The 19,463-nt window shown below is 39.3% G+C and overlaps 1 protein-coding gene across 3 annotated transcripts in view; it reads left to right on the top strand.

The window, feature by feature from the left end:
• The window catches only part of TNKS (tankyrase), a 139,594-nt gene that overhangs the window by 73,490 nt on the left and 46,641 nt on the right, over positions 1 to 19,463 (top strand). For all 3 annotated transcript variants that reach the window (XM_030492274.1, XM_030492275.1, XM_030492276.2), the window contains one exon: positions 577 to 652. In XM_030492274.1, coding sequence (XP_030348134.1) covers positions 577 to 652 — 76 coding nt within the window. The remainder of the gene's footprint in view (positions 1 to 576; positions 653 to 19,463) is intronic.

The raw sequence follows: 19,463 nt of genomic DNA on the forward strand, positions 1-19,463 counted from the left end.
TTCTTTTGGTTTTTACTGCTACCTTAGGATATGTTTTGAAAATAGGCTTTATCAGAACAGAGCGTAAGGAAGCCTATACAAAAGGTGTAAAGTTCAGTCGTATATTCCAAAGATGCTTTCATCCTTCCTTCTGACAGTACAAGACCGTTTTATATAGATCGTTAACCCTTCTAAAAATTGTCTGGATATTGTCATGTAGTTGTTTCAAATGTTATGGGCCATATACTATGAAAATGTATTTAATTCAGAACATTTCATTCAGCAAATGGCTTTCAGAGGATCTGTAAAATTACATAAAGGAGTATAGATGTGGTTAAGAAGAGAAATTAAGAGGGGTTTTTGCATGATCTTTTGTAATTCACTTAACTGCAAATTTAATTTTCTGTTCTGTATTTACCGTTGATTTTTGAAATGTTCAGAAGATCCTTCAGCTATCTGACATTCTCCCTGGCAGAATACAAATTTCAATGTAGTGTCTTTGATATCCAGCTCCTTAGCAAATGTTTTGCAAAGAGCTCTGTCTTTTTTTTTTTTTTTTCCCTCCCCTTTCCATAATCATCTCCTCTCCATTTACAGGAGTGGTAATGAAGAAAAACTGATGGCTTTATTGACTCCTTTAAATGTGAACTGCCATGCAAGCGATGGGCGTAAGGTAAGTTAATACCTGCTTTATATATCTGTTATTCAGGAAACGCCAATTTAACCATACTAGGAACCAGAGACGTGTAAGCCAAGAGAGTGTATGGGGGGAAAACCAGTGATGTCTTTTCACCATAACATTAAATGCTCTTGTACTCGATGCTGGCAGTTGTGACAGATCAACAGTCAGCAGACATGGATTTGAGTGAGTCTTTTAAATGTCAGACCCTGCATACATGCAAAGTGAAACCTTAAGACCTTTTATAAGAAAAACAAAATGCACTCTTGCAGATGAATAAAATAACTAAGGAAGGAAAGTTGTCACTTGTATTTGAACATTGTCTAGGTGAGGTAGTTGGTATTTGGCTTAGCTGCTAATGCCCTGCCGTGTAGACTGGCACTGTATTGATATGCTTAACACCTTTTGCATTTTCTTAAATTCAACGCTATTGTTTTGACTTTCTCTGGCAGGGATGTTTGAATGAGTTAAATTAAGGATTAGGCTGAAACTGGAGGAGGGAAGAACATACGGAGTGAGAAGTAGATCCTGTGATTTTGACTTAGTCATGAAGATGATGGTCTGTCTAGACTGTTGGATTTACAAATGCTGGTTATTTTTATTTTTTTTTAGCCATGGACCAGAATGTTCTTAATCTGCATCTCTTAAAAATGTCTTTCACATGTAACAGTACTTCTCACTCTTGGAGAGAAAAGCATGGGAGTGTTTTCCTTCATAGTTCTCTTGATTTTCGGTAGAATGTGTTGGAGCATAATATAAACCTCTGCTCATTCTGGAGCTGCTGTGGAACAGCCCAGTTTCACTGAAATCAATGAAGATAGGCCAGTTCATGTTGCATTTTCACTGAAAAAATACGACAATGCTGATTATAAAAAAAAAAAAAAAAAAAAAAAAAAAAGTAGCTCCATGTGAAAACATTCCTATTCTTAATACACAATTTTAAACGTTTTCTTAATTGGAAGGCATATGACACCTACTACGCGAAAGAAACTCCGGCCATTTTTTTGCTTGTTTACATTTATCACTGATTGAAAGTTTATGAATATTCCAGGTTTTTGAAACAATTAATTTTATAATCTGAGAACAGGCAAATGAACAAGGGCTTTTAGTTCAGCTGTGTCAGATCTGATGAAATATGCACCATATTTTAAAACTAAACACATTGGAAATTTCTTAGTTTCCTTTTTTTTTTTTTTTTTAGACTTTACCATTCAAATGAGATTGTGTTTAGGTATTAATAGTGCACTGTGTTGTAATTAAGCATGGTGGAATACAGCAATGCTGTACTGCGTAATTGAGTCCCCATCGCTGTTGATTTGAGGCCAAAGGCAGATTTGTGATTTCTGTCAATATGGAGAGGAATAAGCCCTTGTGATTTCTGTCAATATGGAGAGGAATAAGCCCTTGCAGATATGTTATCTAGAATATTTATTACTCTGAAATACAAATAAAAAATGTAAAAAGCTTTTAAAATTTATATTAAGACAGTAGAAAATATTTATGTATTATTACAACCTCTGAATTAGTTCAAAAATTTATGCCCGAAGCTCAGAAGCTAAAGCTAATCAATATGGACACTTTGATATTTGTGTGTGTGTGTGTTTGATTGTTGGTAAATGAACTCCTTTTAAGATGGCTTGCCATTGATATTAATTAGCTTCTTTTAATGATGTCTACCAGGTACTATATTAATTGTTTTTCTAGACCATATATGAACAGACTCTTTAAATTGAAGTAACTCTCTGTAGTAAGTGTGCTGTATAACTGTTGAGTATATGTGTAAGTCAAAGCTTTCAGGTCCTGTATTCCAAGATCACTCTGGGTTAATCATTCTAAACTGTGCTGCAAGTTAAGTGAGCATTTCAGCCTACAGCACAGCATTCTTGTAAATGAAGTCTCTGCTGGTGTAGCTGCCTCCAGTTGACCTATGCTGATTTTCCATTTTGGAAGTTGTTTTTTGCATTCCTTGATGCTTTTCGTAGTTATTTTTTGCAGATCCCTTGAGTTTTCAAGCCTCAAACTTACCACAGCTTAAGGCCACAGACTTAACACAGCTGCCAGGCCAGGAAGTGCAGACTCTGCGGAGTGGCGTGAGATTCTGGGCAGCATGCTTACTCTGCAGTATGGATACATCCACAAACTTTTGTGTACATATTTCTCCAGTTTGTGCATTCCTCAGCTTTGCGTGCTTCTGAGATGTCCCACGCTACTCTTGATAAGGGAAACATTTAGCTTTGTAGGTGAGGAAATTGAGTCCTAGTACTAAATGGGTGATTTATTTTTTCTGTATAGCAGGTGGTGGTTCTGTCTTTTCGTGCTTTGGGGTGTGACTTTCCAGAATTTGTTATTTAATACCCATTGCACTAGAAGTGAATACCAGAATAGTCAGGATGTGGTTAATCACAATATTGCTTATTTAGTTGCTGTATGCAGTTTACGCCTCCTCAGATCTCTTCTCTGTCCCATCCATACCAACGTATGGAGTTGTGGGATTTCCCGAACACCACATCTTCTGCTTCATAGAATGGATAAAAGGGGCAGAAAACTCTGACAGTAGCTCACTGGTTTGAAACCAGCTCAGGTTGGAAATAACAAAGAATTACCACATTCTGTGTGCTGGTTGTAGCCTTTTGGAAAGTATTAATAGCCAGAGTCTAATTCCTACTGGACTGGAGTCCATGCTGCTGCAACAGTAACAGCTGGTGCTGATAACCATTGCTCCATCTGTTTTTTTAGCACAGAGGTCAAAAACTGAATAGGAGTGAAAACTGAACTTGCTTCTTCCCCTCCAAGTCAAGGTTAGATTATGAGCATTGTAGAAATGTTCACATTACTGAAGCTTTTCAGCTGTTCCCAAAGAGGGAATTAATTCTCTGTTGCTACTCCTGCAATTATTTTCTGGAGTGAAAAATGAAGGACTGTGTGCAAAAGAGAGAGCAATTTTGTATATCAGCTAAAGCATTCCTGCATACCAAGGACCTGTGTAATTCATGGGGTTTTGTTTTGATGACCAAGGAAAATCAACAATAATATCGCAGAGAAACAACTATTTCATTGAGCTAGGTAATGGTTGATTTAATAGTAAGTATTGGCTCTGTGCCTGTTGAATATAGATGAGGGCACAAATAATAGCATACAAGTGCAGAGCTGTATGGTACAGTGTGTGCAAATGAGTGTTACACAAGGGTCAAATTTCACCAGAACTATTGGGGTTTTTTTGAAACTGCCCTATTTGCTTTTTAAAAAGAAGTATGTGAGCTGAAATACAATAGTCATTTTTCATGCCAGTTAGTCTTGCTTTGATATTTTTTTTTTTTCAGCAGGAGACTGAAAATCACAGAATTTTTGGGATATGGTGGTGTGTGTAAAAATTTGTGTGTTACATCACTTCTGTTTAGATTGCTTTGTGAAGTATGTGGTCTATCAAAACAGAACTTACACAAAATGCACGGCACCTGCCTATTCTCAACTGCTCTGAAATTCCACTGTGTCCAGCCTCTGAGCTCTGCCAAACCATTTGGTCTTTATGTGATCTACAGAAGGAATGACTTCTAGAAGACATGTTATAGTATTGAAGTTAACAGATGGTGCTGAACTTTCACACTATTAAAAAGCCACACCACCTACTTACGTGTCTGTGTCTGTGTGAAGGTATGTGGGCTCCAGAGACTTGCTTTACAGCCCCCGTTGTTTTCCCTCAAATGTGTGGGGTTTTTTTCTTTTTCTTCTGGGGATGTCTTTTTCAAGACTCAGTTGTGGGTGAATTTTCAAAAGATGTTTTTGACTATTTTAAAACAACAGGTTCCTTCCTGTCTGCTTCTGGAAGCTAAAGCTGTACTATTTTGTCATGGGAGCTGGATTTCTGACTTGTTACCAGTCACAGTTTACCTAATCCAGTAGTTAGTGGCAGGAGAAGGATTTACAATAGAATGTATCATGGTTGCAGGTTGAGTTGAAGCTCTTGGCTCTCTCATTTCCTTTGGAAAGTTGTTTCAGGAAGAAACTGATGTTGCCTCCATTTTTAAAATACTGAAGTATCTGAGCTAATAAAGAAGCATTGGTTTTAGCAATTCAGATGAGAAACCATCACTACAAGGCAGACTTCCCACATCACTTCTTGACAGCTTTCCAAAGTGAACTGCATCCAGCTGACATGGTGGCTGTTAGCAATGGGAGATTGGATTTTTGCTGGTATGTAATATCCTATTCCTGTATACATGCTCAGATATTGCTGGCACTAAAATACTCAGGTGTCAGTTGAATAAACCTTCCCTTTGTGCAAGGGGACCCAGCTTCCTTGGCCAAGAGTTACTCAAACAGTTTGTTTTGCTCCTTTTCTGAAGGTTCATCTCTTTTGAAGTAGAGCAGATAGCTGAGATTTTGAGCTGTTTGGAGCATAGAACAATTTCTTTACTATAAAATGCATGCTTCATATGCATTCCGCATATTTTCCATTGATCTGTTGGAGGTGCATTTCATATTTACATTTTTTATGAACCATATGAAAAGCAGAGAATGCCATGGCATTGCCTGTGAACAGCTTGGTCCCAGGTATTTGTTCAGCATGAGGCTGGAATTACTTCCAGAAGGCAGCACAGGATGCAGTTCTTCCACAGCTCTCTTGTTTTCTTTCCTGCACCTTCCCTCCCTACCTTGCTCCTTTGAAACTAGAAATGCAGAAATCTCTGCAGCAAGTGAGCTAGAGAGCCTGCAAACAATGCATTTCCAGTGATCATGAAGCAGTGATCCCATGGGGGAAAAGAAAGAAAGGCAATTATTTATTACAGGGCCATTCCTAGCGCGCATGTGGCCCTACTTCATTTAATTTCACTATAGTCTTCTGGCTCCTAGCACCCCTTTCTTTGTTTATTCACAGTTTTCAGTCCTTAACAGCTCCCAGTATCAGTCCTTAACACTTGTTAGTATGCCTCTCCAATGCTGCTGTTGTTTTGCCTTTCCAAACCAGACGTAGACAACCCTGGAGCCAGAATACCAGTAGCAGGCCTTTGCATTAAACTCTGAGTCATAGGAGACGTACTTGCCTCTTGGGTTTGATTGAGGCTGTTTATTCAGCCTGTTCCTTCCTGCCATATAGACGTTCGTTTTTCTCGTGCACAGCATCATCCAGGGTCATGGGTGCAGGGTACAGATGTACGAAATCCACTGTGAGAAGGTCTGCAATGCAGTGCTGAGTACCAGCATCCTTGGTCTGAAGCAACCACTGCACAAGATCTTGCATGTGTGTGTTCTGTGGAGAGGACGGATGCCCCCTGAGCTCCTGCTATGAGACATCTCTGATACCAAACTACATTCTGTCTTATGGGGTTGCAGAGTCCTTTTCTTGGACTCTGAGAGTTGCAGAGAAAGCTTCCTCTACTGCTTTCTCTGTTGAGAGATCAGCCTTGATCAGCATGTAGACAAAGGGCTGATAAATAGAAATTGAATTCTAACAAGATCAGGTGAGTTATGTCTCCTCTTACCAGGGAGTCTCCAATTTGCTGTTGGTAAATGGACTTGCCAGCCGCTGTTCCAGAATTCTGGTTGTTCTTAACTGTTTTCATGAAAAATCCTGCAGTTCAAAAGAAAATTGCTTTGCCTTCCAATTTCTGAGCCTGTATGGAACAATCAATCCACTTTTTTACAAGCTTTTTTTTAAAACCGTTATTAAATGCATAGACTTGACCAGAGCTTTAGATTCTCTTAGAATCACCTAGGCTCTAGGAGCTGTGGGGTTGAAGAAAAATGCCATGTATTGCAAGACTTGTGAACAAATTGTGTGCTAGTTAGACTATACACCTTTACAGTTGTGTGCATTTTTCGTGTGCTACAGTAATAAAAATAAAAACTAATAAACCTATAATACTAATAAACCTATAGATCTGTTTGTTCTATAAATTTATCCTGTGCAGATTATGTTCAGATGAGTATGGAACATCTTTCAGAAGAAATTATTTCGCATATAATAAGCGTTGTTTAATATAAATAAATATTGTGAAAATAAGCACTTTTCTATGGACAAAAGCTGCATATTTGAACAAATGACTTAGAATCGTAGAATAGTTTGAGTGGAAGGGACCCTTGAAGGTCATCTGGTCCAACGCCCCTCCAAAGAGCTACAAAAAAAATCAGGTTGCCCAGAACCACATCCAGCCTCGCCTTGAATGTCTCCAGGGATGGTGCATCCACTGCCTCTCTGGGCAACATGTGCCAGTGTTTTACCATCCTCATTGTAAAGAATTTGTTCCTCACATCCAGCCTGAATCTCCCTTCTTTTAGTTTAAAACCATTTCCCGTCATCCTATCGCAACAGGCCATGCTAAAGAGTCTCTCCCCATCTTTAAGAGCCCCTTTTAAGAACTGAAAGGCTGCTCTAAGGTCTCCCTGGAGTCTTCTCCAGACTGAACAACCCCTCAGCCTTTCCTCATAGGAGAGATTTGTGAGCAGATACCTGATGCAAGGCATCTTGTCATACCCAAGGGTATGTCTGAATCTCTGTATACTCTATGCATGTCACATGTAATATATTATTTACATTTTATCTTCCCCAAAATTTGATGAGCTTTTTCTGCTGGTATACATTGTGTTGTTCATAGATATTTCAAAAGTCTCTAGTCTCAAGGCTTATCTACAACAAAAAAATAACTTGTGCAGAGAGGAGCAAAGGAATTGTGCATTAAAACCAGATTAACAATTGACCACGTGTATTCTTGGTTCAGAACAAATGCTTTCTCCTTGATTAGTCTAATAAAATTAAAAATTTAAAAATATTAAATAGTCTTAATGTCTTTTTATTTCAGAAAAAGACAGTTCCACATGGAGTAAATCCAAAAAAGTTATTCCAGAATAACTGGATAGACAAGCCTCCGCTGAATCTGCTCATTTTTTGCTTACTAGCATAAAATGTCAGTCTGGTTTTGATGAAGTACTGTGAAACCACTTCTGTGGATGGGAAATGTGCAGATTTTGGGCCCTTTACTTGTGGTCCTGCAAAGATTAGCCAGAAGTTTCATGATGCACGATTACAAGTTTTTGGAACTGCAGTTACCGAAACAAGCAACAACAATGTATTCTGCTAGCTAATGTTTGCTAGTGTAAGATTGGCCCTGGCTGATGGCTTCTAAACAGCGTAGTCTTTGTTGACACTGATCTTGGATGTGTGTCATGGAATGCGTATGTATCAAAGGTGTATCTAGGGGTGTGAGCATGTATATTAACATACATATATAAAAACGTAAAAGTATATAGGTGTGTATAGATGCCTACATATACACTCACATATATTCATATACCGTTTTATATATACCTAGCTGTGTGTATTCGTATATATGTGTGTGTTTATGTGTGTATGCCTCAGAGACATGGCAAGGTAATATGCTTGCCTAGGAGAAGGGAGGAGCCAGCACTCCCCTACTTCTGCAAGCAGATTTTCTGGGGATTGAGGAAGGATTTCTGTTTAAAACAAAAATGTTATTCTGAGAGTTTATTATATTAAAACTTTCGGATTTAAGATCCTTATTATTTGCAATAGTAAATGACTGATGTGTTTTGCAAGTGCTACAATTGTTTGTGCTGCTTCTGCAGCCTCACCAGTGACCTGTATTTGGTATGGGTATGTACACAGTCATGGGAGACCTTGTCATCAGATGCCAGCTGCTCAGTGGCAACTGACTTGTATATGCTGTTATCCCACCTCAGGTACAAAGTCAGCCACAGCATCTGAATGAAAAAGGGCAGCTGGAAGTTGGACTATGCGTTGATATCCAGAGCTCACTTCCAACCTCAGTTATTCTGCAATACCTTGATGCCCCACAGTAATACATATTTGTATGGTCCATGTTCCCAACTTCGATTTGGATGAAGAGCTTCACAGCCTTAGAGCCTGTCTCTGTGTATGTTATAATTACGAGGACTGATGGAGGGAAGAAGATGGAGGACTAAAGTCCTTCTCTTAGTGAATATGTGCCTCAGTGGTGAAAATAAGTACTGTAGATCAGATGCAGGCATTTTTGTGGTCTCTTCAGTTATAGCTATACTCTGTAATTGGGTTAAATATTTACAATCAAAGCCTGCACACAAAATTAAGGGTCCTTCCTGGATTTGGGTAATGGAGCACTGTGAAAAGGTGACCTTTCCAATGTCACAAAAAGGTTACAAAGCAAATGCCATAATGTTCATTACGTGCCTGGGGCAGAAATGCCCAATGCAGTGCACACATAAAAGAACATTTAAAAATTGACACAGCTGTGTTTTTGCCTTTAAACACCATTTTGTTCGAAAAGATAGTTCTCAGTATTCATGCATGTCAGAAATAGTGACAACTTATGGTCTTTCTTATGCTATGATCTCATCTTATTTCATCAGCCAAGCATGATCAAAGTGGATAACACAAGAATCCCACCTCTGACTTTGTAGCATATAGATGACCTGGCTTAATTTCTCTTTATGGTGTCACTTAAGACTCCCTATAGTCAAAGACAATACCTTTTGAAAAAAGTGTAAAACATGCTGTAAGTTTCTGTTAAGAGATCTTAAATACTTTCCCAAAACAGTTTCTGTATCTCTTCACCTGTTTCCATGTTCTTCAGAAACTTGGAAGTGGAGTCTATCAATCATGTTCACAGATAGAAATTGTGCGCTTGAAGGATTGGAAAGAAGTTGTTTACGCTGCAGTCATTCTCTCTGCATTGTTCTCTAAAAATCAGGACATCTCATTTGTTCGGTCTTAGTCAATGGCTTCTTCATGAAACCTTCAAATACGTTAAAGGTGTGGAGGTTTTATACCTGAACTGTTTCCCCTTCATGATTAGCTTCCCACAGGGACACCTTCTTGCATTCCGCCATTATCCATCTACTGTCAAGACAAAACAAGTCAAACTGGCAGACTGGGGCAGAGCTGACATTTAATATTTTATGCACATTAACTAAATACTGTGGTCTGGATTTGGCTCTGTCGGCTCACAGAGCATCCAGAAGTCAAGTACTGATGATGTTTATTCTACTGTGATCTTAAGAGTGGAGTCCTTTCCTTCACAGAGCTTGCTGAGGTTACGTCTGAGTTGAAATGTGGCAGCTCAATCCATGGACTGTATGCATTTGATTTCTGTATGTGGTTGACTACAGTGAATACTGTAGGTGCCATTTCTATCTTTAGTGTCACTTCTCTCTCAAAATCGTGAGCGTATGAGCGTGAGAGGTATTGAGAAGTAAACTGTTCTGCTTTCTTGTTGCTTTTCACTTTTGAATGTGGTATTTGCATTCTTTATGGCCTCCCTCTGTTGTTAGACCTATTATTTAGTGTACGCTTTGTTTCCCATCTCTGCATGCTATCATGCAACTGTCTCAGGACTTAACAAAAACCATTGGTGAGGATTCAGTTAAAAACCTGTTGAGTACCCATGTAAACTGTATCAGTTGGATTACCCTTATGCACGTGCTCGTTGACTGCTTCAGGAAACTCCCAAGAGTTTTAGAGGTGGAACTCCCCCTAAAGCTATTTGAGTTTTCCCAAGCACATCATGTTCATCCAGGCGCCCGCTAATTCTAACTGTTGTTATATTTTTCCTTATATTGTATTTTTCCTGGTACAGACAACAAAATTACAGGCCTTTAATTCCCCAAAACATATTTTAATGATTGGTTTGCAACTTCTGGTTCTTCATGTACCAAAATAATCTTAAGTGAAGGTCACATGCCACTCGTAATTCACCTTTTCATTCTCCAGTGTTCTCTTGGGTGAATGCAGTCTAGTCCTGGCAGTTCGTTGATGTTCGTTTTGGTGATTGATATCATTACTTCTTTTATGCTTAATTTAGTGTCAGACAGATCCTTCGCCAAGCTTCACCATGCTCATAAACAGGCAAATGCTCACTCACCAGTGTCCTGGTACGTGAATTACTTGTTTCTTCTAAGATATATACCATGCAAGGAGTTTCTTTAGTTGCTCCATGGTAACTTCTTGCCTGCAAGAGGTCTGTTTCTTTCCCTAGCACCACCTTGCCCCACTGGACTATCTGGTGGATTTTGTGCTCCTGATGGGTTGGAAGAGGGATTTATGGCTGGTTGAATTCTTTTCACTAGTCACTGCTTAAACTAGTTTGGCCTGCCTAATAGTATTTTTACCTCTAATCTGCTGGAGTTTATGGTCCTTTTGTTTTTATTCGGTTTGTAAATCCGGCTGTTTGAATGATGTCTTCTTAATTCTAGTAATCTCTTTTAGTCTGCTGTTAGTCACACTGGCTTCTTTCATTTTATCAAGCTCTTCATAATAGAAGGTATGCGTTAGCACAGCATTTCCAGTATTGTCCCCATTAGCAGTCTTTATGCTGTCTGTAAGTACATAATTCTCCCAGCAACTACTTTCAGCTTATTGTTAAAAAACTTCCCAATTTTTTTCCACAGCTCCTGCTGGATTATTTTAGCAAGCATTTCCCCTGTAGATAAGTTGAATCTAAGTACATTATAGTCACTGCTAAAGAGCAACTTTTACTTCAACTTTTACTGTTTTCTCTCCTTGCTGCCTCTCTGATTTCTCTCAGCACATCAGTTATCACTTGCCAATACAACCCCATCATTGACTTCACAGGTTGTAGGGGTTATTTAGAGTGGTCAGTTTAGTTCTAAACAAAAAGAAATACAAATACTTACATGCAAGGAGAGGTGTATTTACATAACCATTTCTAAAACTGTTGTATGAGTTGAGTGAGCAAGCAGCAGATGAACAATAAAAGGGGAGGAAAATGTCAAAATAAGGCATTATAATTAATGATGGTTGTGTCATTGATGAACAAGAAAATTGAGGTTATTTGATTAGTATTTTCTAAGTAATACAATACACTTCTACTTATGAGACTTATTTCTTACAGATGAAATTCTTTAGAATATTCATATTCTAATAAGCATAACTTTTCAATTTTCAAATATACTAAAAGGAAGTACAAGATAAATTTTCTGCCTTTTTTCCTGTATTTTGCAAGGCTTTTCAAAAGAATAGTGAAGTCTACTTGACTGGATTATAAAAGCATTAAATTCTAAAATTTGCATATTATCACTGTAATGCAAAAAGACCATTTTTATATATTTAATTTTGTGAATTATTTTATATTTTTGTGTTAATTTAATTCCAAAGTAAAAGGCATAAGTATTTATTTCACACTGAGCACTGGAGCTGAAAGTGTAGTCAAATTGCAAGTTTTGTTCTTAACAGAGTTCATTCTGACCCCACTTTCAATAAAATGAGTGAAGTGCTGGTTTGAATGTCATGTTAGCAGAGGGAACAGTCAATATATTCTGAGAAGCTTTTAATCTTTCTTAATAACGTGAAAATCTTACGAACTGAAGCCTGGAAAGTTTCTGGTTGGAAGGGGAAGGAGGAGAAGCAAAGTAAATACATAAAGATGGAGAAGAGGTAAAAATAATAAGAAATATGAGAAGAAAAGGGAATAACAGACTGTTAGTTGACTGTAGTAGGAAAAAGGTTTTGATAGGAAGTGGAGGAGACTGAAACAGCAAAAGCCAGCAGAGTTTTTGTTATCCGGTGTTCCAGCACACATCCTCTTCAGATTGTTTTAATGTTGTATGCAGGCCTTCCCCAGTCATCTGCCATGGAGAGGAGTCTCTTGTTAGCACTTATTTGTGCTGCCAGAGCAACACCAAAATATTTCATTAAAAAGAGGGAACAGCAGCTTGAGCAAATACTTAAAGAACGGGATTCTATAGCTTCTGACTCTGGCTGACAGGACAGATAAAAATGTATGTATTTGTGCTGGAAGAGAGGAGAAAGTTGTCTCATCCTGCTCTCCTGGAGTGATAAGCATTTGTGGCTTGCAATTTGACAGGATTGATGGTTTGAGACTTGAGCTGCAGACTGTGCTGGTTGGCACTCAGATGCTTTCAAAACCTCTGCAAAAACTTGGCTGTCCATGCCCCATTGCTCAGGCCAGCAGCAGTAGCATCTGTTCTTCCTCATCCACTAAACTTGAATCACAGCTTCCAGCATGTGATTTAATGAATAAAGTTCTGGCTATTGACATGAGAAAATCCTGCATGCCTGTGTGCTCAGTCCAGCAGCCCAGATGAGTTTGTTCTCTAGCTGGCAGGTGTTGCCAGCTGCTCCTTGGAGTACTAGAGGAGTCCCTCTGGTGACTTAATAACATTGCAGGGGCAGTTTCTTCTTATTGCCTTTGCCTCATCAAGAGGCTGTCATGCCTCAGTGCCTCACCTCAGACTTGTCCATTTTTGACTTGCGTTTCTGACAGATTCCAGGTGATGAAGCAACAAAAATGTCCATCCTGGACACAATCATACTGTAAGTAATTCCTATGTAGCGTTCTGCCGTATCTTTCAAGGCAGCATACATCTCCTTTCAGTGTTAAATAACATTAGCAGCATTCTCTTAAGAGAGTGGGCCTTCACTGTCATTTCGTCTTCATGTATCTCAGCAAGCCACTACTCCAGCTGCCAGCAACTATCACTAAAGAAACAGTGTATACTCCTCTGTTTCTCTAATAATCCATCTCAAAGTCCATCTTCCCATGTCACTGAGTGCTGCCAGAGATGTATTCTGTGCTTCTGAATCCGCGAAAACTGCAAATGCTCCTTCATGGTAGAAGCTCCAGAATTTCTTTTTCATATTGCAGTTCTAGCCCCAGCCAAACCTTCATCGTTTGCATGCAGAAATGGAAGAGATTCTTGTAAGGAACAGTTTTCTGAGAATACAATGGGTTTGTGAGGGGTATTGCTTAGCTTTTCTGACACATCCTCTGTGGAGCTGTTTTACCAAATGGGGGCTAGGTTAAGATACATGCAGACAAATAAGAGTTTCAGTGGAGGGGAGAGGTTTTCATTTTTGTTTAGGAAGAGGTCAAGGGTTCTAGTGCCCCATTTATGGGACCTGCTGTTTGTGAAATCCTAAGATCAGAGGTCAAGGTGGTGTTCCTGTGCAAAGATTTAAGTGTCTCTCCCAGCTCTTTACCATTTCCCTCTTAGTCTCTGCTTTTAAGTCAGTCTCTGAAAGTAATGGCAGCAAATTAGTATGGAGCTGTTAGGGAACTAAGCTTCCTAATTAGTATTTGGGGAGTTGAGATCACTTTTATGCCTTTGCTATACCTGCTTTTCTAGTGAATCACATTGATCTTTGCTTTTAAGGTTCAATCCAAACATGGTTGCTGCCTTCTGTCTCACAGTATCTCTTTTTCTTCTGGCCTTTTAGCTCTTTTTCTGTCAGGTAATGATGCTCTTTCAGGTTTGACTGTTTCCTTTTCTCTGAAGTTATCAATTTCAGTTATTTTCTTTTTTGTATATATAGCCACTGTTAAGAGAACAGCTTTCAGAGCTATCTGCATGGGTTAAGGATTTGTCTTCCTGGTGTCAACGATAACATTCTCCATAATTTTGAAAGTCAAGTGTCATTGTCTCGAGAAACCTGCTGGGCAGGGAGACTGGTTTTTTCTTCTGGGATTTAATAAGGCTTTTACATGGTTATCTTCAAACATCCGTCTTAAGCCTGCCTCTGCAGATGAAACTTTCTTTTCTTGTGTGGTCCTGCAGTGCTTGCCCTTTACCCTCTTCTGCTTTTGGGCATATCTTGTTTGCCTCCTCACACCTACCTTCTCTGTGGTGGCACTGTTTCTGTGCTAACAGGAGGCATTCCTGAGCAGAAAAGCGAAAGCACTCATTCCCTTCTTTTAACCTCTAAGAGACAAAGACACTCTGTTTTTTTGTCTACCCCTGTGCAAGATGACGCTTGTCATCTTTTCTGCCCTTCCCTACCTCAGGCATCTTGTTATTGAAAAAGCTTCTCTCATAAGTCTCCTGCCCCTTATGTGTCAACACCTATCCCAACTTGCAGTACAATAGGGTCACCATGTTAATGCCAAGCCTTGTCACGCAATCTTGAGGTTCAGAGGTACAGCCTGAAATTTGTATTGTCTCTCAAAGGTGAGATCTACTAGAGAAACATTTAGTAGTCAGTAGTTTGGACATTAAAGCCCTCTGAGAGGGACCAGATTTGAATACTCACTGGAGATTAGGAGTAAAGAGTCCTGGACTGTCACCCACGTAAACCTTTTCCAAATGAGAGCTTATTCTGTCAATGTATTTGCAGTCTTTATTATGCTCTTCCTGTGCTTTTTAACTTTTCAGCCATTTTATTATTTTTTTTTTCTATTTTACCTTTATTATACATTCTTATATTTTCCTCCAGTTTATGGACATCTGCCTGGTCTGGAGATGTCCAACACTCATCTGAAAATAACATTCCAGCTGTGGTTTCAGCACAGTTGAATACAGAGAGGAATGTGCCTTCAACCTGCGATCTGCAAAGCAGTGCTTTGTAGCTGGTACACATTTCTAAATATCCGCTGTCTGACCTGCTCTGGGCTTTATACCATAACCCAGGTAGTGCCATACCTGAACACATTTCTGAAGGGTATTCAGTTCACAGAATCATCAGGATTGGAAGTGACCTCTGGAGATTGTCTAGTCCAACCTCTGTGCCAAGGCAAGGCCACGTTGCAAGGAAGAATTTCTTTTTAATGCAGACTTCTTTTTTCTCCTTCTGCCAAGTGACAGAATGAAAAGGAACGCAAGCATTTCTCTTACTATAAATGTAATCATCATTTTCTCCCAGTGATGTTCTGGCCTAGCATTAAATGTGTATGTGAAATCAAGCTGGGTTTGTTTTCATTGGTTTACAGCTCAAAACAGCATATATTTTTATTTTTTTCAACCCTCAAAGAGGTCACCTGATGTACCAGAGCTCTAAATTAAGATACTGTGTGACTTGCAGATTCTGAATGGGTGAGCTGTTCATTCATTTTCCCTGTCTTCAGCTGTTAGAAAGCACTATGTGAAATTCATGATATGATGTACTATATCAAGTCTGTCCTGTTCAGCAATCCAGTTAAGTACTACTGGCTGTGTTTTGAAGATGAAGTAGTTAAGTTACCACTGGAAACACAGTGGGGTGAGAAATATCTTCTTTTGGCATTTTGTAATCCTTGCCCTTAGGAAATGTTTTGGGGTTTTTTTTCCTTGTTTTTTTGTTTGGTTGGTTGGGTTTGGTTTGTTGGTTGTTTTTTGTTGTTTTGTTTGAGGTTGTGTTTGTTTGCTTGTTTTTTTCCATAAGAAAAGTAGTTTTCTTTCAGAGAGATGAAGCTCTTCATCCCTGTGCTTATTTATCTCTAGAGTTTGAATTTGCTGCAGCCAGCTCATCTACCATCAGCATCTGACATAGCTTGTTTTCCCGTAGCAGCATCTATAAGTTTGTCCCTAAAGCATTATTGTTGACCATGAAATGAAATAACTCAGTACTGCTGTAAAATGACCAAGGAAGTTGCCCAATTTGGATGACTGAAGTTGACAAGCCATGTGGCTGACATACAGAAGCACAGCCCCTTTCCTGCTCATTAAGAGCATCATTCTCTAGCTGAGGTTAGGGACCTTTGTTTCTGTAGTACCTAGCGTGCAAGAGCATTGTAGCACGAATATATAATAATTATCTTGAGTTACCTGAAATACGTGTTACTAAAAGGAATTTTTTTTTATATGATGATATGTCCAGTCTTGGCACCATACAAACAAATGTCAATGAGATGTGTTCCCAAGAAATTTTACAACTGAGTCTAAAAATGAAGGTGTAAGATGTACGCACTGCTTAAAATTAGAATGCAGGTTGGTATCTGAGCAGCAAAGGAAAAGCTTGATCATTTCCACAGTGGAAAAGGTCAGGAATGCCTCTTCAAGATTGTGATGTTGTTGCAACTTGTTTTCTTACCCTATTAATCAGAATGATAAAGTGGTGACAGGAAGTATTCCAGTCACATCCAGAATATCTTCCCAATGTACACTCGTGATTGATGCAGCTCATTTTAGAGAATTCTGTAAGGGAGCAGCATCAAGCAGACGGACTACTGTGATTGTAAAGAAAGATTCTATCATAAATTCTAACCCAGTGAAGAGAGAGTCGTTTGCCTGCTCGGAGGTTTTTCCTTTGTATGCCAGACTCAAATAGTCATTTTGCCAGGAGTCAGGACATCTTTCAAAACAAACAGTTCTATATAAAACTGTGAAGCAAAGGTCCCTTCTGTGATCAGAAATGTCTCTGCTCATCCCATAATTTTTGGAGGAAGTGAAACACTGTTTTGAAGGGAGCTTGTAAGACAAACTACAAAAGTTTAATTTATTATTTTTATTGCTACTGCTCCCTACAGGCAGTATGGTCTGATTAGAATAAATGTGTTGTTTGACAAAGTTAGATGGGGATTTGCTGCATACCTGCAATTTCCAAATCAAACAAACCTGAAGATAATTACAGACGAGGTAAAAAAGTCACATACATTGAAGTCTACATGACATATTTTTAAATCCCTTCTTCCCCCTCCTTTTTTTTTAACATCCTTTGTCAGCAGGGTGTTCTGTAAGAGTTAACAGTAAATATACGAGTGTCCTTAGGTATTTTCTGCCAGGTCATACTTGCCTCTGTAAGAGCCACCTTTCCTGGTGTGTGTTCGTGTGAGGACCTTCTGAACAGGAGAGTAGCCACAATATGTCAAGACCAGAGCTGGCTCTCAAAACCAGGGTGTGGCCTCTTTATTGCATGAATGCCCTTCCTGTAGAAGATGAAATTAAGTTATGATAATTCTAAATCACTGTAGAGCATTGTAAATTAGATGTATGATGAGACATCATATATGTGATAAGATTGTTGTTTGTTGATTTTTAATAGCCTTTGGGATGGCAACTTGAGAACTAGAGAAACACATTAAGATTGTTATCAGATAGCATTATACATAGATTTTGGTAGCAGAAAGCAACAGGGCAGTATTAGTTCTTAAGACCGTTCCTGCAGCTGTTACTGATCACTCAGATAATGCCTCATATAAGATCCTTACATAAGATCCCTCCGTTTAAAGATTCATAATTTGAATCTGAAAATGCAGCTTTCTTCTGAGGCTGTGACAGCATTACTATAAGAGCTGCTGAAGACTCTGAGTGAGATAGGAGGGGAAGTGGATGGTACCTGGAGCTGGCACTCCCATGTTGCCCGTGGACAGTTTGCTGAAACCAGTTTTCTGGTTTGAGTAGAAGTAGCTCAGCAACCTGCAGCTCTGGTGATTCCTCGGGGCCCCTTTTGTTTGATGCAGGTGAACGGGACAGCAGGTCCAAGGCAGCTAGCCCTGAACAGGGATCATCAAATCAGCTGTTGGTAACAAAGCAGTGTGAAAATACCTAAGGCTCAATGAAAACAGTAACAAACTGCTCTATGTACATTTTTTAAATCTAAAAAACGCATCTCATATTCCCAGGCAACATATTTTCAAAAAGACTGCAGGCAAAAATACCTGCTTTAGTATGAATTGTAGGTATACGGGTTGACAGCGATTGCCATCTTGGGTACAGTGATCTTCCTTGAAATGCACAGGATCTGCTTTGACTCAATTACAGCTGCCATAAAACTTTAAAATAATATGAGCATCTCACATGAGGGTCTACTTTACTTAATAAAAGTGGAGTTGTACTCTTTTAATTACCTTAGCAAGTAAGACAGTGTGATTGGCTTGGTAACTGTGAATGTGAGTCTTGGAAAGTGCCCTCTAGGGAGTCTTCTTAATAAGCCTCTTGCCAGGTATTGCAACACATGGGAGGAGGGGTTAATTGATAGCTCAATTAAATCTTGTTTCTTAATATTAAGTGATTAGTTTGATATATCTTGCATGTGCAGTATACAATACTGCTGTTTGTGATAGCTAGTTTCTACTTTTCTACTGCTATATAAACAACATGTTAATTTTAAACACAAGTCTCTTTACTACCACCATTCACTTGATTTTTATTTCTTCTTAATTTTTTTAAGGACTAATAATCCTAGATAATGAATAGTTTGTGTAGCACGACATTGTCTTTTAGGTATTTAGTTTGTGTAATCAGCATACAAGCTTGTAGCAGGAGATTAGTATTTTTGACTATGAAATCTGTAACATTAATGAATATTCTTTCTCTCAAGAAAGGCAAGTAAGTCCTTAAATCACTGAGGTTAGGCCTTCCCGCTTCCTCCTTCCTGAAGCACATGTAAGCACAGCATTTATAAGAGCCTTTTAGCCAAACTGAAGAGTAGCTGACAGGTTCTGATACACCACGCGTGGATACAGGGGGAGCATCCCTCCAGGATCGCTGCTTCTGCACGCCCCATGTGTGTGTTCAGTTGCCCTTGCCCCTCAGTCAAGTGGTCTGCCTGGCCCTCTGCTTGCATTTGTCTGCAGCACTGCGTGGTCCTCCAGGCTAGACAGACTGGCGGAGATGTCCGCCCCATCTCTGGGGATGGGTGAAGGGAGCATCAGTTGGAGAGGCAGCTGCAGCACGGCACACAGCTTCACTGAAGGTGCTGTGGATCAGAAGGCAAGCACGGCAAAAACAAGGCACCTGGCTGCAGCTAAATAACTAGGTCCTGGTGTTTTGGGAAGACATGGTATTCCGTGTTCATTCATGAGGCTGTGGTGTCTGTGTGGCCTTGCTCGGGGAGAAGGCAGTAGCTTACCTTTCTGAAAGGTGAGGTTATAAGTTGTCTGAAGATTGGAGATGATGTCCCTTCACTTAATATAAGTTGTCTTGCAACTACAAACTTGCAAGGGTTTGGGTTTCTTCTCTAATGAAGTTATTTGGCAAATGCAGGTCTGAGAACCCTAGAAATACAAAATGCACAGTCCCAGCTCAAGTCGTAATAGTTTTAAGTGGTGAACAAGACTCCAGGGTTGATGTATCTTTATTGAGCACATCCCTACTAATAAAGCTTAATATGAATGCAGCATAT

Source organism: Strigops habroptila, chromosome 7 (assembly GCF_004027225.2).
Source record: "Strigops habroptila isolate Jane chromosome 7, bStrHab1.2.pri, whole genome shotgun sequence".
Taxonomy (NCBI): Eukaryota; Metazoa; Chordata; class Aves; order Psittaciformes; family Psittacidae; genus Strigops; species Strigops habroptila.